The sequence below is a fragment of the Camelus bactrianus genome, chromosome 8 (genome assembly GCF_048773025.1).
Source record: "Camelus bactrianus isolate YW-2024 breed Bactrian camel chromosome 8, ASM4877302v1, whole genome shotgun sequence".
NCBI classification, from domain to species: Eukaryota; Metazoa; Chordata; class Mammalia; order Artiodactyla; family Camelidae; genus Camelus; species Camelus bactrianus.
This window is the reverse complement of record NC_133546.1, coordinates 143,665-164,394: the sequence shown is the minus strand read 5'-3', so window position 1 is coordinate 164,394 and position 20,730 is coordinate 143,665. Positions and strand designations below refer to the sequence as shown.

The window sequence follows — 20,730 nt, the reverse complement described above, 5'->3', positions numbered from 1 at the left end:
GACCTTCCCCCTTCACTGAACCTAACTCCTGCTGGCTCTTCCATCTCTTCCCCTCCTCCTGGTGGTCCCTCCAGTTAGTGCCCATGTGCCCTGCCGGGTGGTGCACTCCCCAAGGCAGATGCCAAGTCCTGCTGGTGCCCACTCAGACCTTCAGCACCTGCCCTGAGGGCCAAGGTGGCGGCTCCTCCACAGTCGATGCTGCGTGCGTGTTGGACGTTTGGATGCGGGTTGGGGGAGGAAGGAGAGCGGGAGGGGTCTTACCAGGCACTCATCGATGCCCCTTTCAGCCCTAGCAGACATCCCCCTCGCTGAGCAGGGCCAGCCCAGGGGCTTCCATGGGCACCCTTGGCCCTGCCCGGCTCCACGTTACTTCTGGATCTCCGGGGCCCTCTGGCGAGACCCGCACAGCCCTATCAACGTGCGTGCAGGACCTTCACCCTCAAGCTCTTCCAGAACAGTGATGTGGCTCTTCCCATGGGGCTTCTCGGAACTCCCAGCCATCACAGCCGGTGGTGTTTTTCTTTCCTCTCTCTTTTAGTAGATGGAATCTTGGAAATAACTGACCTGGTGTTATCTGAGCCCGTTGCATCCAGTTTTGTCCCTGCTGGGAATGAAAGGCCACAGACACTGTCACTTTTTGTTCAAGAAATCGTGCACTTATCACGTCCACTATACATGGTTCTTAAGCATATTTCATGAATCTCAGGTTTTTGTATTAAACTCTTACATGTAAGCAAGCGGAACACAAGGCAGATCTTTGTGCAGGGCACTTTGAGGGGGCTTGACCCCTCTCAGCTGTGCTTGCGTTGCACGTGCTCTGAAGAAAGGCCTCGAGGCTGTGCTCTGAAGTGTGGCTTTGTCTGGGTGGTGAGCTTGTGGATTACTTACATTTTCTTCTTTATGCTATTCTATTGTTCTAAATTTTTTTACAATGCATAACTTTTATAGTCAGAAAAACTGTTTTTCAACTACTTTATTTGAAATAATTGTGACTGTGAAATGTTCATTACTTACTTCAGGTCAGGGGTTGGCAGACTCCTGCAAGGGGCAGGCAGTGTATGTTCTGGGCTTTGGGGGCAGTGTGGTCTCTACAGGCAGCTACTGAGCTCTGCACTTGGAGCCCTCAAGGGCACAGATGTGCACAGATGGACGTGGTTGACGGCGGGGATCCAGGAAGACTATTTAGGGACGTTGAAATTGGAGCTTCATACAGTTTTCTCAGATTGTGAAATACTATCTTTCTTTTGATATTTTAACCAGTTACAAATGTGAAAATCATTTAGTTTGTAGGCTGTACAAAAATAGACAGTGAACAGGACTTTGAAGTTTGCAGACCCTGCAAGGTGATTATTTTCCTGAAAAGTGTGTTTCTAAGAAGTCATAGCTGACGCTGTGATTCTCTTGGAATAATATCTCTATCTTAATAAGTAGGGCCATGATTTTTTGCTTGTTTATTTTCTTTCTTCCAAGAGAAAAAATGATTTAATAAGTAATGAAGAAGTTCTTTTGGGTGGAGGGAACATTTCAGCCATATCAGAAATGCAGGTGACTTTTGACTTTTGTTTCACTTCTGATGGTAGGAAACACACAGCTGAGAAAATTAAGTGACGTTGTGTGAAAGGTAAGAAAAAAAGGAAGAACTTATTTGCTTGAGTCACTAAATTCTGACGCCATTTGATTCGTGAGTTTTGTTTCCTGAGTAAACACAGGGGACGTTTAGACCCCACCATCCTCACACCTCACATGCGTTACAGCCGGGACCCCGTGGACAGCTGCGCTGCTGTTTGTGGTGGGACCCGGCCCCGCCTGGCAGTGGCTCCCCCTGGGCGGGAGATACAGACTCATGCTGCCGTTCGTGGTGACTTAGGTCCCTGAGCAAGGGGTTTTTCTTTCCTTTGATTTTAATAATTAAACATACATAAAATATAGAAATGAAGCACCAAACATCGTATTTTAGGAATTTCTGTTGTTGAGTAGTTCCCAGGGTATGCTTTACAAAATGTGGGGCCCATGATGCCCTGCTCACCTGAATCTCTAGGTTGCTCAGTACAGACTCCTGGGCACCTCATTTAGCAAAGCAGGATTTGTGCAGATGGAACCAAGGAGAATGTATTTTTTTCAGTCTCTGCAGCTGCTGCTTTTGCGCACTGAAGTTTGGAAACCACTAGTCTAGGGAACTAGCAGAGAGCAAGCTAGCAGGGCCCCGGTGGTGTTTCTGCCCGCGCTTGGTCAGGACTGTGTTCGTCCCACACCCTGAGTCAGCACCTTTGGAACTTACTCGGCACAGCATTCTTAACAACACAGGGTGCAGTACAGGTAGGGAAAAGCCCTAGTTTCCCCCAAAACACAGCCATTTTAAACAAGAGGAAGGTTTTCAGTGAACTACACGTGCGCTGACCTATTAGGGTTTCTGTCTATTTAAACCAGGAAGTGTTCATGTTTACTTTCCAGATAATTTAAGCTTTAAAGCCTGAGGATGTCAGGGAAGGAAGACGTTAGTGCCCAGTATTCCCTATTGTGTTTCTACAGAAGCATGTTGTAACTTGCTAGTGCAAAGAATAATGGTAAATGGACTTTTTTTTTTTTTTTTTTTTAACTAGGGGGAACGCCTAGCTTGAAACTATTGTGGCTGAGCACAGAGCCAGGAATACAAGTCCGGCGCCTGGACGCGCTCCTGGCTTGTTTCGACCTTTCGTCCTTGAAGGAAGAGCTGCAGGCGTTGGAGAGCCCCTTCCAGGCTCTGTGCTGCCTCCTGATCTACCTCTTTGTGCAGGTACCCTCAGCTCCGCTGTGGCCGCTGCGCTCCACCCTCGCTGCTGGTCGCAGCGCTCTGGGCCACAGCCTCCTCTGCCTGGTGTCTGTCTGGAGTGAGAACGGCACGCGCATGAGAAGCCCTGTCAGCTCCCAGGCTGGGCTCCACACTCAGTGTCTGGGAGGCCCAAGGAGTCGGCCGGCGCCGGGGCCTGTTGTGCAGAGCCGCACGTGTCCGCGCTTGCCGGGTCTTTTGGACTGTGGGCTGTTCTCGTGGCCCTGCGTGGGTGGCGGTCACTGCTCTGGGTCCACGGCCTGGCGATCCTGGCTGCACTTGCAGATCACAACCTTGCTTCCTGGTCACGATGCTCACATTTGTAGATTGCTTTGCTTTTCCCTGAAATAGGTATAGCTGTCACCTGTTCCTGGGCAGCAGCTACTTCAGGGTAAAAATGGGGTAGAGCAGGGACAGGCCCCCAGACAGGTTAGATCCTGGCTGCACTGTGTCCGAGGGCCAGCAGCCCAGGTTGGGGAAGCAAGGTTCCAGTGGACAAGCTTCCTGATCATGGTGCGATTGTTTTTATCGAGAATAAGCGTTTTAGCCATTTTTATCATCCAGGAAGAATCGAAATTTTTACCCATGGGTTTGTTGTTTTCCTGATGTTTTTTCCCTGAAACCTTGACTTGCCACAGAATGTGTCCCTCTATAAAAAGTTCTTGTATCCTTAAGGTGATGGTGGCAATATTTAGCAAGTGGGTACCACTTTTTCTGGCTGGCAGAATTTGGTGGCTGAGCCAGAAAGTGGTGGGAGGTGGCCTGGGCCTGGCGCTGCCTGTGCTCCCCAGCCTCCTTTCTGGTTTGTCTCTCTCTCCATGTCTCTGTCTCCTTGTTTCTCACTCACACTTTGATTCCACAGAGGGTGGGAGAGACTCGTGTTTTGGGAATCTTGGTTTCCTTCAGCTGGGGCCCGAGGATGCAGGTTCACTGCTGGGCGGCCAGGGTGGGTGTTTCCTCCAGCTCTGACCACCCAGCTCGGGCAGCTGTGGGTGCACTCCATCTGCAAAGCCCCGAGTTGTCAGCTCTGGAAATTTGTGTCAAAAAGTGATCATTGTGTTGCTCAGACTTGGCCGTAGCTCAGGATCCCTCTAGGCTCTGCCTTGCTAGTGAGTAACCAGGCTCCCCTGTCCAGCTGGGCCCAGGGCATCATGGAGACCTTCCCACTGGGGCCTGTGGACAGTGGGAGAAAAGACCCTGCTCACCTCCGCTGGCGTCTCTTCTGCTTCCCAGGGCGGTGTGTGTGTGTGTGTGTGTGTGTGTGTGTGTGTGTCCGTCCCTGTAGTCAGTTGGAGTGCGGGGCTCCCCCCTGCTGACACCGGCGCTCTCCCTTGCAGGTGGACGCGCTCTGCCTGGAGGACCTGCATGCCTTCATTGCGCAGGCCCTGTGCCTCCAAGAAAAGTCCACTGCACAGCTCATGGACTTGCAGGTACTGACCGTTGCATGTCTGTGGACAGCCGCCCGACCTGGGCAGCACTCCTGTTAGCCTTTTGTAAAATTTGGTGACAAGACCAAGCAGGTATGTTTAGCCATGACGCTGCTTGCGGTAGGGGAGCGTGAGCCAGTGCCCTGCAGGTGGGGGCAGCTGTGAGGGGCCGGTGGCGGGCCCCTCCTGGAGCAGCTGGCTCATGTGCCGGCAGGCACTGCCTTCTCCCACTTTGGGAAACTTTAGTTCCTAATACTGTCCTTGGAGTCTGGTAACTCCAAGAGGACACTTTACTTGATCCCTTAGAAGCGTTATTAACCTCGGGAGATACACGCCTTTTCCTGGTGGTGGTAATTCCGGCTCAGGCGCGTCCTGCCTGCCTGTCCTGTCCATGGGCCTCATCCCCAGGCCCCCGCGTCCTCTGCCAGCACCGGTGAGTCGGGTGTGCGGGAGGCAGTGCCCGGTCATGGAGATAGCGTACCTCACCTGCCGCCCACATCCTGTGCATTTGTTCAGATGCTGCTGTTCATGAGTATTTATTCCTTTAATTTCACAGAGTGGCCTGTTCACAGCTAAAGTCAGCAACCCTTCTCTGCATCCACGGGCTTCTAGATCCAATAGTCGTTTCCTAGTGGGAAACCCCAAGGCCAGGTCAGCTGTTGATGGAGACTTAAGATTTTTCTTTTTAAGTGTCCTGGATAATGATAGTGAATTTTATCCATAGCTTTCAGTTAATTGAAGTAGTATTTACTTGTCTTCCTAGTGAAAAAAATGAGTAAGTGTGCTGCATGACCTTGAACAAGTTCTCGGGCACACACAGCAGAACCCAACTTCTCTCTTGCGTAAAATGAAGTGGACGCCACATGGGGTTGCTGCCAGGCTGGGGTGCAGAGCCGAGGGGCGTTCTTTGTTGACACTGTGTGCATGACCCCACCCACCTGGCTGTTGGCCGAGCCCCGTGGGCTCAGGGCCCCGACACCTGCTTTGCGAGCACACCCCCGTTCCCAGGAGCAGGCCTCTGGGAAGGGCTCTGCAGAGCCCGCACTCAGGACTACAGTGCATCTGGACACGCCCGGTCCTCCCCGCCCTGGCTTTTCCAGCACAGGGCGCTGCAGCATCCCCGTCACTGGCTCCCCCGGGTGCTGACCTGGGCCTGGCTTCTGAGAAGCCCTAGTCCAGACCCTGTCCTCATCAGGAGTGAAGGGGCCACGAGGCTGCTGCTTGCTGCTGCTCACCGGACACTTCTTAAAGCCCTCTTAGCTTGTTACCCTGCGTTATTTTTCTAGTCGCAACCACTCAAATACAGCTTTAAAATGGTACTTGTTTTTACATATTTATTCAATATCCAGGTGATTAGACTCGATTTGTGAAGATTATATCACAGGTTGATATATATACACATTGATTCACAGACATAGAGTCTGCTGTGTATGCAGTTGGGGGATGCAGACAGGGACCCTTACTCAGCTATAATCATATTAAAAAAAAAAAAAAGGAAAACAGTATTACTTCTAGTGAAAAACCAAAGACAGGCTTCTTTCTCAGGCAGAGAAGACAGTGGTGCAGGTGCCGAGAGCATGGTGGGGCCAGGCCGTCAGCCTGTCAGTCACTGCCCTGCAGTGTTCACTCTGTCCCCGAATGTGGGCCATGTACTTGCTGGTTTTCCTGTCACACTGTGACTGTCCGTGTGCTCTCACCTTACATTTCTGGAGGACGTGGTCTGTTCACCTGACTAAATTGCCCCCGTGGGCACGTGAAGACACACGTGCACACACACAGGTGCAGGTGTGGGGGTGTGGTTAGGAGGGAGAGTCAGCTAAGCGACAGACTGAACTGTGTAGTGAACAAGTAACTTGAGCAGCCCCTCCAAGCAGCTTTAAGGGGGAGGGTGGCTTCTTCCGCTGTTCTGTCTGCGTGATTTAAGGCAGGGCTGCCTGGGGTGGAGGAATGACCACGTGTGATGTAGCACATGGCATGATGTGTGTGTTCTGGTGGACGCTCACCCTGACCCTTCGCTGACTCCTGCCCGTCGGAGTACGTGAGGGGGCCCCAGGCCCCCGGGAGTCCTGGTCATGACTGTCCTTCGAGTAGTAGCTCCTAACTTGGGCACACTGTGCACTGTCTGGGAATGTGAAAGGGGTGGAGACAGCTACGTTGCTTACCCCAGTGTTTTGTCAGACTTGGGCAGGTGTCCCGAGTATTTTGTGAAGTCTTGTAGACAACATAAGGTGTTGCATTGTCATGCTGTCGCTGAGCCAAGTAGGGTGGACCCAGACCTGGCGTCCATGTCCAGACTGTGTGCTCGCAGTGTCTCCCCCTCCCCAGGGTGCACAGTGGTTTACACTTGTGCCCTCTCTTCTTTTGGGAAGAGCCGAAGAACCAACTGTGGCTTTCTTTGCCCATCAGTGTATCTCTGCTGCGTCAGGTCCCTAAAACTGACAAAACCATAAACCATCATCCACCCACTGCTTGGACTCCAGCCTCCTGGATGGAGGTTCCCAACTGCTGGAACGTTCTGGACTCATCTCTTCTGCACGATGGGCTCAGGGACCCCTGTTTGAGCCACCCGAGGCTTGGCTTGCAGGAGGTGGCTGCCACTATTTCTGACACTACCGCCACTCATTGGAAAGTTCTTGGTCATTTTTGATGGGGAATTAAGAGGAGAAGGAAAGTTCTGTTCTGAAGTTCCCCCCATAGCACATTAGAAGGGGGTCTGCTGTAAGCATTCTGTTGTACGTCCTGCAGGGACTTTCCGAGGTTTGCCGGGCACGTGCCCGTTGGGGCTTGCTCATGGCTGTACACTGCCTGTCACCTGTAGGGCGCCAGGTGCTGGTTAGAGATCGAGTGCTTGGTAAGTCTCAGTATGAAGAGTTTGTCCGCTGGAGCTGAACGTCCGGAACCTCCAGGGCAGTTCAGTCAAAGCCCCTGTGTCTTGGGCTCAGACACCAGAACATCTTGGAGCCATGTTAAAAAGCCAAGGCTCTTCCTCCACTAAGGGTCCCCCAGCTTCATACTGTCCCCCCACAGCCCCGTGTCCCTGAAAGGAAGTATGGGCACTTGGGTATAAGAGCACATCGAAGGACCGCTACTGAGTGTTGCCCTGGCAGGTGAGTCCCTGCTTTCCAATCCAACACTGTTAAGTCCCATAGGGTAAATGAAATACTCTGAGGACGCATTGCAGTCAAATCCAACAGCATGTCAAAATAGAGCCGAGAATCGCAGCCACAGAAATAGGGGATTTCATAAATGTGTGCTCAAAGAGATGGTTAGAAAATTACCTCCATTATTAGGCAACTCAAAAAGTCGATGAATGAATGAATAAGAGAAATCGAGTCTGTTGAAAGCCTTAGTAGACTTTAAGTTGTTGTGTAAACATTGAAGATATGTGCTCCACAGACACATTAATTAGATAAACAAGGTGCCAGAGAAGCAGGTAAGAACCTGGTTTCCTCTTTTTCCTTATTTTTATTCTCTCTTGTGGACTTACCTTTCAGGTGCTTCTCCCAGGCAGAGTATTGTTGAGTGCCTTTGGGAAGGAAGTGGGGTTTGCGAAGGGTCCCTATTTGAGGACTCAGGGTGCCTGGAACCAAGAGCCCAGTAAACCCCCTGCCAGGATTTGGCAGCACCGCCTGGTTTCACCCACCGTCCCCCTGGTTGTAAGTGCACATGGTCTCTGTAGGTGAGCAGGAGCCTCCTCAAAGCTGGACAGTGGAGAACCTGGAGGACACGGGGAGGGCAGACCGGCGGGGGTAGACTAGACGCTGCCTCGTCGCAGGCCTCACCACGTCTGGTTTCCACGCAGGACGCGATGCTGCACAGAAATGGGAGGTTCAGAAGGTAGAGCTGGTGAAGCTGCCAGGCTGCAGAAGAGTATTGGATTTGGTTCCAGCCAGCAGTGTCTTCCAGGCCACGTGCACACCTGATGAAGACAGGGTGGGTCTGGGGGGTGTGACTCACAGAGGCAGGGCTGGGGCCAGACAGCTTTTTCAGCAAGTGGAGGTTTTCCTCTGAGAAGCACGGTGTCAGAGGAGCAGGGACCAGTGAGCCGTGCAGCGCACCATGAGACGGCTCAGAGCGCTGCAGCCAGGAGAGGCTCGGCCCCGTGGTTGCTGGTCTCTGCCCTCAGGAACCATGTCTAACAAACTCCCCAGAGGCTGTTGGACTCCTGCCCGACTCGGGAGGGCTGGGGAGCGGCTGGGTGCTGGTAAAGATTTATTTAGGATACACTTATTAATGCAGTCCGGTCGTCAAAATACCTGTCCTGTGTATCAGATCTCACAAAAGCCTAAGGAGAAGTCGGAGAGGAAGTGTGGCACGTGTCGTGTGATGAAGTTTTGACTGCCCTTTGTCCCCGCTTGCTGGTAGGAAGCCTCTAGACCCTTGGAATGCCTGGAGTCATGGGAGCCGGCACACGGTGGGCCCCTCGGATCCTCTGTCCCGGCTTGTGCAGGCCGTCTCCCTGGGCTCACCCTGCACGATGGTGCCTGCCTGCAACCGAAGTCCCTCTGGCCTTTCAGAAACTCAGGGGTTTGGCTTTGTTGACTGGTGAGCAGTGGTGCGTTCCCAGCGCTCTCCTCGCCGTGTTGGGGTTTCCACCTCGTCCCAGGGCGGCTGCCCTGGTGAGGCGGAGTCTGACACGGAGTCGTTGGCTGGAGCTTTGGCTTCCACGTGGGCGTAGCTCGTTGCGCCTTCCTCCCACGTGCGTGCCGCGCAGCTGAGCTGCTTACCGGCAAACGCTTCCTGTGAGGCTCTGCGACGCTGGAACTGCTTTTTCTAGTTTCTGTGTCCCCATCAGGTGCTCGTCACCGCTGCCTCTCCTCATCTTCTTTCCAGAACACCTTAAATCCTGTTTCCAAAGGACAGGCCACTTTTGTTCATTTCTTTTACTGGTGAGGCCATCCCTCCCAGCCGCGTGGAGTTAATCCGCGCTCAGCAGCGGTTCTGGGCCCAGAGCCAGGGTCAGCCTTCGGCCATGCTGGTTTGGGGTCCCAGGTTACCCACTAAATGCCAGTTCTTAGGGGAAGGGGAAGAGCTGCTCTGTGACTTTCTCTGTCGCTGAAAGGTAACCTTGGCCCCCAGGTCTCAGGTCTGAGCTATGCAGCCTGGGCAGGTGCCTGCCTCCTCACGGAGCCCCAGCGCTTTACTAGCAGCTTTCTCTGTTCCGTCAGGAATTTGGAGGTTGGTCTTGGTCACCAGACTTTGCACGAGCCCCCAGTTTTTCCCACTCTGTTTCAACAGTTCTCCAGCCAGTTTGGTGCAATCTTCTTCCTTAATAGACTTTTTCTAAAATGTATTATAATCAGAAAAATGAAGTCACAAGGCAAACATGGCTGAGAAATACTCTTAAACATATTCTGGGAAATAAAATGTTGCAGCCACAACACTTTTCAGATGTTACCTTCTGGCTCCCAGACCTTGGGAAGCGCAGGAGAAGGCGTGGGCGCACTGGCTCTTCCTGGATGTCAGTGTGCCATCAAGAAGGGTGTGTGCGCAGTTGCAATGCCGCTGAATGGCCAGGTGACTTGGGCTCAGCCTGGTACCAGCCGTGCCACCCACATGCCCCTTTGTCCCGCAGCTCTCCTGGGCTGTGTGCCCCCTGAGTGTGGAGCAGGGCAAAGAGCCATACGCAGGAGACAGTAATGTCTGTGTCAGTGTTCCTAAGATGGCATGACGGGGCTGCATGTCCCACCAGACGCTCGTCCCCGAGATCTGCGCCCTGCAGCCACTGCTCACCCACTTTGGGTGTGGTTACACATTTAATTCTTCGGGTGGAGCAGTGAAGAGGTAAGTTGTCTGTAAACTGAAACAGGAGCATGACAGCTTCCTGTGCCTTGTAGCTCAGGTGAGCCTGAGACGTCGGTGTGTTAGGGGAGCAGGTGGCCCCATTGGACCCCAGTTTCACCACTTACTTGCCAGGGAAGATTGCGTTTATCCCAGTCAGTACCCCCTGCTCACTGACAGTACCAGGGGTTGACAAATTCTGACGTGGAATAGGATCACTTTTTGTGATGTTTGTGGTTGAACTGTTGATGCTTTATTTTTACTAAAAAAATTACAAAGTAACTGGATTTAGCACATTCTAATCTCTGAGAATGAATACTGTCACTTGTGTTTCAAGAACCAGCTTCCCAGCTTAAATGGCAGTGACGTCCTCTCCCTGGCCCTTAGTGCCCAGGGGCACACCCGGGTGTGAAAGGGCATCTCTGGCCTGTGGACAGTATCACTTTGCCTTCCCTGAGGAACTTTATCCTGTCTTTGCCTTAGCAATAGTAACGTCCTATTTCAAGCAGTTAGAGAGCTTTGCATTTGAAAGGCTCTTGAGGATACCAGCAGATCAGGGTTGGTGTAGGCCTGTCTTTGTTTCATTATACTTTAATTCCTTGAGGGTAGGACCTACGCCTTTGCAGTGGGTGCAGAACTCGTTAGCACTGGTGGTTAAACGGAGCCAGACGAGGTAGGTAAGACCCACAGAAGCCATGTGACTTGCTCACAGCCTCTTGGCTGGATGGGGAAAGCGGTGGGACCCCTGGCCTGGGCTCCTTCTGACACTCCTGAGCTGGGGGTTCAAGTACTAATAGGAAGTCAGTGTGCTCTGTGGCTGCTGCAGTGACTGCGTTCCAGGTGGAGTTCTGCTGTTTCAGCGTCACTCCAACAAGAGCTTTTTGTGCACACGGCGTGTGGACAGCAGGGTCCCACGAAGCAGGAGCCTCGTGACTCTGTCCCTTCTGAAACGGAAGCTGGCAGAGCACAGCTCTCAGGATTGTTTGTTGTCCTTAACGACAGGCATCTTGGGCCAGCCGTATCATGGCCTGCTTCTGCTTACAGAGAGAGGTCCCGAGGTGTGTGGAGTCAGAAACCTGCCCAGAGGGACAGCAAGTGAGTGAATAATGCGGGAGGATGGTGACCATGTCCTTGTGATGAGTGCACAGTATGAGACGGAGTCAGCATGTTTTCTTACAAAGACCCTTCTGCCCGTTCACTCACTGAGCAGCAGCACCTGACAGAGGAAAATACAGTGTGTGTTGCCTTCTGATATTTAATCAGCAAACCCATTCATTCTGTAAAAGTGTGGCGTGCAGGAAGCAGGTAGGGGCACACAGGTGAGCAGAGGCCGTAAGGCCGAGAAGAGCCGCCGTGTCCCGGGAGGGTGAGTTCAGCAGGTGAGGAGGTGGGGCGGCAGCTCAGGCATCACAGGACGTGGAGGTGCACGGAGGGCACCTGTTCTGGCCCAGCAGACGTCTGCTCCTGGACTGAGCTGTCATGGCGGGTGGAATTTAATGAGTCAGAGGAAGAGTAGGGTCAGGATGGAGAGTGTTTCAAAAGAAGGAGCAAAGAAACTAGTTGGGTGACCAAAGAACTAAAAAGCTTGCCGCCAGGTTTAGAGCAGGGGTAGTTGGCTCTGGTCACAGGGGCTGCGGCGGCCACACCAGGGAGCTGGACTGTCCTGTGTGGTGGGTGCCCGGGGGCCATGTAGGACGGTGCTTGCTGGCCAGCCGTGGGGACAGGTGGTAGGTTCGAGGAGGAGCCTGTTGCAGGGACGTAGGGCTGCAGTGAACTGACATGGGGCTGTGGAACGAAGACTGAAGTAGGGAGAGGGCTGGCAGGAAAGGTTGGCTTGGGCTCGAGAGTGATTCGGAGGGAGGCAGGGACTGGGGGTGACACCTGTCTTCATGGTCTGGGCTTGGGGAGGATCGATCATGAGACCTCTGTTTTTGGACAGTTGGAATACAGTATGTGAAGTCCCGTGGTCAGCCTGAGGGTTCCTGAGGATGGCCTACTTGGGGACCAGCAGAGAGAGCTTGGGAAGAAGGTGGCAGGCAGTGGTCAGAGATCCCCGGGGGCCATTGTGGCTGCTTATGCACCCGCGCTCTTCAGGCTGCATGGGCCAGAGTGGGCCAGAACCAAGTGGTCTGGTCAGCAGGCAGTGCTGCAGCACCTGGACCACAGTGGATGAGATCGGACCCTTGACCTGAACCTCGAGCTTCATAGTCAGCTCCAGTAGAGCACCAAATTAAGTGAAAATGGGACACTGTAGAACTTTGGGGAAAAAAGACAATCTTTGGAGTCTAGGGCTAGGCAAAGAGTTCATGGATTTCACACCAAAAAGCATGATCCATAAAATAAAAAGTAAGTGCAATTTCATCAAAACTTAAAGCTTTCAGTCTGTAAAGGTGAGGAAAAGACAAACTATGGACTGGGAGAAAATATTTGCAAACACATGTCTGACAAAGTTGTTCTACCTGGAAAACATAAGGAATCTCAAAACCCACCAGTGAAAACAAGCCACGGAGAAAGTGGACAAAAGACACGTAAAGTCACTTCACTAAAGAAGACATTTGGAATACACAAGGCATGTGAAAGTTGGTGCAACACCATTAGCCGTTAGGGGACACAGATTGAAGCCAGGACGATGGGTCACTGCATTCGTGACAGGACAGCTCAAAGCCAGGACCAGAGGGATGTCCTTAATCTGATGAAGAGAGTCTGCTGCCAGTGGGAGTGTGTCAGGCACCTTCGTTCTCCGCTGCAGCAAACTGGAAGACAGGTAAACGGTCAGCACGGACAGGGGTCGTGGGCGTGTTGTGGAAAATCCAGACCCACAGGGCAGCCGCTAGAATTACTGAGCAAGTGTGACAGGTTGGACGCAGTCAGCACACTCGACCCAGGTGTGTTCTGCAAAAACAGCAGCAAAGAAAAATGGCCCCACATTTTTACACTTATACTAACATCAAAGGAAAACATGAAATACTTAGGGAAAAACAGCAGTTGGTCAGAATCTGCACATTGGCAGTGACAAAACGTTACTGAAAGAGTGAACTCCTGGGTGGGAAGACCGCTGTCTAAGGAGCCAGTTGTCCCCAGAGTGATTTATAGACTCGTCACGTCCCCAGTCAGCGAGAGGTAAGGGAGGCTCTCGACCTGGAGGAGCCCCAGCGAAGCCAGACTGCAGGGTCTGTTCTAGCCCAGAGTGTCTGGAGATTCACAAGCGAGCACGCTGTTTACAGTTGGAGGGGCTGGTTGGTGCTACCTTTTGGGGCGATGGGTGTGACAGTTTGGGCCAGAGGGACTTCTGCGATGCTGGTGACGTCTGCTTTCTGGCTCGGGTTGGTTGCTTGATCTGTGAAAATTCAGGCGGTCCACATGGGGCCTGTGCTTTTGAGGGATGGTATACTTCATTTAAAATTTACTTTAAAATAGACAGGTATAGCAGAGATGAGCAGAAATCACCTCCATTACAGGCAAATGTACTTAGAGAGTTGCACCCCGGCACTCAGGAAACGTACAGCATCTGTGCCAGTTCACCTGAGCTTGGCAGCCGTGGTGGGAGGCACTGAACCGGGGCTGCGGCGTCACCCAACTCACAGGGCTGCAGTGCTCTTGAGGCTGGGGCAGTTTGCAGAGGAGAACTGAGCTGGCGGAAGTAGGGCATTTCAGGCTACAGCCATCCAGTGCTGGACAGGGGATCTGTGCTGACCAGCACGTGGCCACTCGTGGCCCCTGACCCTTGAAGTGAGGCTGATGCATCTGAGAAGCAGAGTGTTTCGTTTTACTTCACTGAGATTCAAACATCACACGGGGCCCCTGGCTGCTGGCGTGGACTGTGCAGTTCTGGATGGACAGAACCACAGTGCCTGGGTGCAGTGGGCAGGGGCTTGGCCCCCAGGACATGGGGAGAGGAGAGAAGGTGCTGCAGATGGGGTCGAGGGCGTTAGCTCTGGGGGATCCCAGTTCATGATCAGTTCCTTAAAATGATGATCCCATTTCTTTTCTTTAAATAAGTGTGGCAAAACCTGACTTAAAAAGGGATAAAACATCAGCCCCTTTTTCTGATTTATTTCAACTTGATAAACGATTGGACATAATGACGTTTGAAATTGCTGCTGTTTACTCTGAGCAGCACAGACACGTCCGACACTGACAAGAGTGAGCTGAGCTTACCTTGTTAGCGCCACGTGGACACCCGTGGTGCCAGCTCTCTTGTGTGGTCAGCACAGGCCTGGAATTCCAGAAACACAGGTGGCAGAGGGCGACGGTGCCTGCACCTTCCCTCCCGACCAGGAGCCCCTCTGCGTCCAAGGCCAGGAGGGATGTTAGACAGCAAAAACAACGGTTTTGTGTGGGAGTGACCTTCGTAACTTGTGAGAAGTATCAGCCCATCAACCCTATGAGATAATAAGCCATTTTATTTTTGAACTATAGACATGCAGGTAAAATGATATTTCTAATAATTAATGCTCACAATTAGAACTGAGTGTGATTTTAAAACATACAGTGACTCGGTCGTATCTAAAATGGCCCTGTCTTTGCTGTTAAAAGAAGTTTCTCAGAGGACGGCTGGCCCAAGGCTGCAGCCCCGTCACCTTCCTGGTGGGTCAGGTCAGGTCGTTGGCCTTTGCAGCTCTGAGGGCGTCTGTACAGAGCAGGCCCCACCTCGAGGGCAGTTGTGCCCCGTGTCCATCCGGCGCCCCATGCGCACAACACCGCCTCACACCTTCTGTGTCTGATCTCCACAGCTGGACCACGTTGACCCCAGGGCTGTGCAGCTGGGCTCCCTGCTGGTCCGCGGCCTCACCACCCTGGTGCTGGTCAACAGCGCCTGCGGCTTCCCCTGGACAGCAGCCGACTTCATGCCCTGGAACCTGTTTGATGGGAAGCTTTTTCATCAGAAGTACCTCCAGTCTGAGAAAGGGCATGCTGTGGCGGTTCTCGTAGAACAAAACGTGAGTTCACGGCTTTCTCCCATTGAGAAGTAACTGGTAGGTTTGAAGTCAATTGCTCAGATGCGTCATGAAATCTCAAGAGTCCCTGGCGGGAGGTCAGTAGGGCCCGCAGTGCTGTCTGTCCCCCCGGTGACTTTCCTTCAGGAACAAACAGCAGAATCCCCTCTGAGGGGCCGCACATCCCAGGCTCTGAGGTTGACACAGAAAACAGTCAGACTCCGGCAGCCTTCCCAGTTGAGGGGTGTGCTCTCCTGGGAAGCCAGAAACATGCCACCGTTGCCTTGGGCCTCAGGGTCCACGTGGCCGAAGCTTCTGCTGAAACTTGTGCTGAGGGGTGAAGGCATCCCACCCCTTCTAACACGTTTTTAGTTTTCAAGTGCTTTTGCTGCTTTTACCCTTTTTGAATTAAGAGTGAACACTACCTGCAGAGGTGCCTCTGCAGACGTCAGACTAATCCGATAGAGGTGGTGGTGATTTATTATGTGAAAATACTCCCTGAAGGCTTACACTTTAGTTAGGGTCATTGGCTGCTGCTCTGGCGTTGTAAGTACAGTTGCTACATGACTCCTGGAAGATTTCCAAGTCAAGCTACGGCCAAGCTCATTTGGAATGTGTGTTAATACCCACAGGACCCTGTGTCAGTGAGGGTGCAGCATCCATGCCGTCACGTCAGATAGAACACATCTGCCGTGTGTTGCTGGTGCTGCACACACACGCACACACGCACACACACACACACAGTCCCAGGTGCCACAGGAATCTGAGTATTCAGAATTTAGCAGCAGCCACAGTCATAGTGAGGAAACGGTCCTGCAGGTGTGGCTTGTTACCGTAGAACTGAGGAAGGTCACGGCAGGCCACAGCCTGTCCATAACCAGTCACGACCACCCACCGTGTCTTGACCAAGTACAGGTGATCGCAGGGTCACACTTACTGGTTAGGACAAGGTGGGGCGACAGGGTGGAGTTTTCAGTGGTAAAAACGGAGCTGAGAGGGAGGGTGGGTCTCGTTGTCTGTGACACTGCTGTTTCCGCGTCACGTCTCACAGCTGAGAAGAGCCGAAGTGGTCACGCATCACAGGCAGAGAAGCTTCAGGTAAGGCCATGCGGTGGGGGCGTGGATGTCATGACAGAGCCCAAAGGCCCCTTTGGAAGTGGCTGTCTCACCTGCAGAGGACAGAGAGGGTGTCAGTGCTCCTGGCCCTTACCCGGGCATGCAGAAGAGCAACGGTCCTCGAGGACCTCGAGTTAGGCTGGGCCGTGATCACGTGTGTGGCTGCATCTCCCAACTGCCAGCGTGTCTGACACCCTCTGGCCATCTGGTCTGTTCGCAGAGGTCCCGGCTCACCACGTTCCACACCCTGAAGTCGATCGTGTGCAAGGCCTGCGTGAAGGAGAACAGACCGGTCGTCAGCAGGCGGCACTGGCGTGCACACCACTCAGGTGGGCGCCCCCCCATCCCGGCCCCATGCAGCTTCTCGGCAAAGAACGCCAAGAAGAGGCTGAATTGGGAAGAAGAAACAAAATTACGATTTTAGCCTGCTACCCAGCAGTTTAAATTCTGGTCCTGTTAGGAGACAGTTTTCAGAGGGCTCATCTGTTAAGAGTTAAGAACTCTACTCTGGGGGCGTGACCTCTCCAGGAGTCCCGGAGGTGCACACGCCCCTCGTGATGGCCCTTTACTTGACAAAGTTTTGGGTTTATTTGTTCTTACAATAAAAGTGTACGAGAGAAACTTGGAATATAAAGGAAATAATTAGAAAGGAAACATAAATAACCGTTAATTCTGTGCCCTGCAGGTAGCAGTGACAGATAACACGTTTTGCGTGGACGTCTGTGCGCTTGTCCCGTTGTGATCACGCCCTGCGCCGTGTCTGCGTTCTCCTCGGCTGAGGCCGCGGACCCAGCATAACTGGCCACACGCGGAGCCCCCGGCTCTGCCGCTCTGCCGCTCTGCGCTTGCCTCGTGGCCCGGCCTCAGGCTCCGGCTCTCCTCTTCACACGTGATGCGTCTCTGTGCGTTGTTTCCTTAGAATTGAGCCTCCTCATTTACAGAATTGCGGATCGAAACCTAATTGGATTTTAGATAAATGTTGCAACTTGTTTTCTAAGAACAGGTGGTCACTTCATACCTTCACCAGCAGGATTTAGTTTCTGTGTCATGCCATCCTTGACAGTGTTTAAGTTTGTTTTTAAACTGCTTTGATGGATGAAACAGCATTTGGGTGCTCTTTGGTTTTCAGTTGGACATCTTGTTGAACAGCTTATTTTGTTAATAAGTTCATTTTGATTGTTTTTTCGTGTCCTCATTCTTTAGGGTCTATACCTGCAGCTGTAGCAGCCCCACTTTTTAGTTGATAGGATGAGAGAATCACCCCAAGTCCGCACCCCAGGAGCTCTGCTGGGCACCAGCCCCGCGTGGTTCATTCCGAGGAGCTTTATGTCATGAGGTCTGTCAGGCACTGGGGTCATGTGCAGCCCCTGCCAGTCAGTGCCGTGTGTGGGTCTGAGTAGAGAGAGTTCGGCCTCCTCCCTGCTCCTCAGAGCGACAGGCTCCTTCCTGGACCTGGCCCTTTCTCCATCCTCTGCTTCCTTCCACCACCTGGAAACGACAGCATTTGAGACCCCAGAGCAAAAGTCTGTTCCTTACAGGTGAAATGGGTGGTTCCGGAATCTGTTGGTGGCTCGTCAGGCAGGCCATTTGCCCTGTGAGCGCCATGCCCCAGGGTCCCTGTCACTAACGAGGCTGCCAGCAGAGCAGTGGCCAGCCGGCCGGCTGGAAGCAGGCAGACGGCAGCGTGCAGGCTATTTTAAGCTGCAGTGGTGGCTGGGATTTGAATGCCTGAGCCTCTTTCTGCATTTCTCAGCAGGCACTTGGGCTTAAGAGGACTGTGTGTGTGAGTTTTGTGGAAAGCCCTAAGGAGAGCCTGCGGTTCCCAGCTGCCGCGCGGCAGTGCGGCACCGCCGTCCTGCTGCTCCCAGTGGCGACGGGAAGCCGTGTGGCCCTTTCTGATGAAGGGTGCGTGCAGTTGTGTGCAGGCATGTGCAGGCCGGGTTACGGGAAGCTGCTTCAGCAGATGTGACGAGTCAGTGTGCTTGATCTGGGGACTGCCCTTATTTTGTCCTCAGAGCCCCCATTTCCTTGGCAGATACAGCTTGAGGGTCCGTGGTCCCCTCCCCTGGGCCCCACCCCCAGCAGGTTCTCGGTGGCAGTCCTCAGCCTCGAACCCCAGCCCCGTGTCCTGTGGCTACACCTTCCCCACATCTCTGAGCTGGGCAGGGCTGTGGGGTGTGGCTGGGGTCCATACCTGGCCTCTCCTGTCCACGTGGGTGTGTCCCCAGCACCGAGCCGACCGCCGTGAACTGCAGCAGCTCAGAACAGCTGAGGTCTGAGCCGGTGGGGTGCTGCGCACAGGTGCTGGGGGCACCTCCGAGACTTGGCCACCCGCCCCGGGTCTGAGTTCCCTGCGCCTGTGTGGACTCGGAGTCCTGGGGGTGACCAGGCGGCCCTGCGAGCCGGCGCTGAGGGGCAGAGATGTGGGCGCTGTCCTGGCAGGCAGATCGTGGAAGTTTGGTTCTCCTGAGGCTTTGAGCACTTGGAGAATTTGGGTTTACAGTGGTGAGGAAGGAAAGGGCTGAAGCTGCAGCAGGGAAGTGGTGTTTCTGGAAGACAGCTGGTGGTTGGATACAGGGGGTCTGGAGGGAGCAGGAGAAGAGGCTGGGAGGCAGGTAGGGGTGAGACGGTGGAGGCTTGTGAGTCTTCACTTTTTTAGCCGCAGCAGATTGGGGAGCTTTTGCAGATGTCTGAAGTGACATGACCCAAAACATGCTTTTAGGGAAGCGTCTGCAGACAGTACGGGGAGGCCTGGAGCCCCAGCGGCAGCTTGCAGGCCTCGCAGCCCAGGTGACGGTGAGGGAGCCACTGGGGGTCCCAGCCGCGCTGCCCCCGCTCCCGGAACTCGTCCCAGGCACGTTAAGCAGCCCCCCTCCCACAGCCAGCAGAGTGTGCGCTGAGGGCAGGGGCCATGGGGCCGGATCGCGGGTAGCTGCTTCCCGTGGCTGCAGAGCGCTGGTTCCCCCCTGCGGCCTGGTGGCCTTGGCTGTCATTCTTTATGGAGCAGCATGAAATACCAGGATGTTTTTTAAAATCACATTTAGATACGTACGTAGACTTGCTTGTGCTGAACTTTAATAGAGACAAACAGAAGATATCAGGGTTTAGGAGTTTCGGAGAGGAGATTTAGGTTGAGACAGTTCTGTGTTCAGTTCAAGGACAGCGTGGCCAGGCTGGCCAGGTCCCAGAGCCCCGGATGCTGGTGTCCTGACCTCCAGCTGTGTGTGCCCCACACCCAGGCAGCCGTTCGCCTGGGAGGCAGAGACAGCTGCTTGTCCCACTGCGGGGGATGTGACAGAGTGCCTGCCCATCACCAGCACCCTCTCCTGACCCAACCTGGCCCTGGCGTGGTGACCCAGGAATCTGCATTTTTCACGGGCTTTTCTTGTGATTTTTAAGGACACCAGAAGTTTGATAGCTGCCGGGCCAGGACCGCATTGCTCCACTCTCAGACATAACGCGGGGTTAGGCATCTAATGTGCACATCACATGTCCCCACAGGGCGGTGGGGACGGCAGGGCTCCAGCTCCCACAGGACGAGCTCCGGGCACAGCCAGTCTGGCCAAGGACAGCACTGGAGAGACCAGGGGCCAGGTAAGAGGTCAGCAGGGTGGCACCGCCCACGGTGGGGGGTGGGGGTGGGAGGGTGGTTGAGTGCTACACTTTGCTGGAGACTGACTGCTCTGTGTCTGTTTTGGAAATAGGTTGTGTGTTTACATGTAAACGAACAGATAAATGCACTGGTACAGGTCACTGCTCTGCCTGCCTCTGCTCCTTGCGCTCGGTTCGTTCCTCTCAGTCTGTTCATCTATCCAAGACCCAGTTTCTTACAATTTTCTCAAGGGAATACTTGTAGAGGCTGCCTGCACATGCGTCGTCCCAGTAAAGTGGTGTCCCACCAGCGGGAGCATTGTCGTAGTTTCTGTGACTTGGCTCACATACCTAAGAGCCTTGCAGTGTGATCTGGGAAATCAGATGAATCCTTTACTTCTTACATGTGTAATGCAGATACCTGGTTTTAACACACAAAGCTGAATTTTGTGTGTAGTGATTTACATTTTAAATACACAGGAAAAGTCACATTGGTATTTAAGTTCAAATTTCTCACAGTTCTGAGAGCCAGACTGTATAAGCTTTTATTTTTTTTATTATTTATTTTTTAATTATATTGCTTTTTTTTTCCTTTTTTTTTTTAAGGGGGAGGTAATTAAGTTTATTTATTTTTTTAAGGGAGGTAACTGGGGATTGAACCCAGGACCTCGTGCATGCTAAGCATGTGCTCTATCACTGAGCTCTACCCTCCCCTCAGACTGTATAAGCTTTTAAATTACCTAAGATTTATGATTTTATCCTTCCAAAAGCAAACATGCCTTTAATTTAGTTTTTCTTCTACTTTGGCAACCTCTGGAACGCACAGAGGTCTCACAGATTGCCCTACGCAGACGCTTTGCTTTAATCGGATGGTGTTTCTGTGAGTGGCACTGCGGCTGCCCTGCGTCAGGTTGCTGCGTGGTGCTCGAGTCGGGCTGTGTGGGGACTGCTCGCCTGGTGGGGGTCTGAGTATTTCCTCTTGTTCTTGGTGGGATCTGCACACGTAGCAGATGTCGGGAGGGCGCCGTACGGTTCTGTGAGGCCAAAGTTTATGATGACTGTTCTTGAAATG

At 53.1% G+C, this 20,730-nt stretch overlaps 1 protein-coding gene across 16 annotated transcripts in view; it reads left to right on the top strand.

The window, feature by feature from the left end:
- FAM120B (family with sequence similarity 120 member B) overlaps positions 1–20,730 on the top strand; it is a 73,246-nt gene that overhangs the window by 30,731 nt on the left and 21,785 nt on the right. For 7 of the 16 annotated variants that reach the window (XM_074367923.1, XM_074367925.1, XM_074367926.1 and 4 more), the window contains 5 exons: positions 2,601–2,773; positions 4,144–4,236; positions 14,748–14,954; positions 16,288–16,396; positions 19,569–19,661. In XM_074367923.1, the coding sequence (XP_074224024.1) occupies positions 2,601–2,773; positions 4,144–4,236; positions 14,748–14,954; positions 16,288–16,396; positions 19,569–19,661 (675 nt within the window). The other 9 variants (XR_012508416.1, XR_012508417.1, XR_012508415.1 and 6 more) reach the window with 9 other exon arrangements.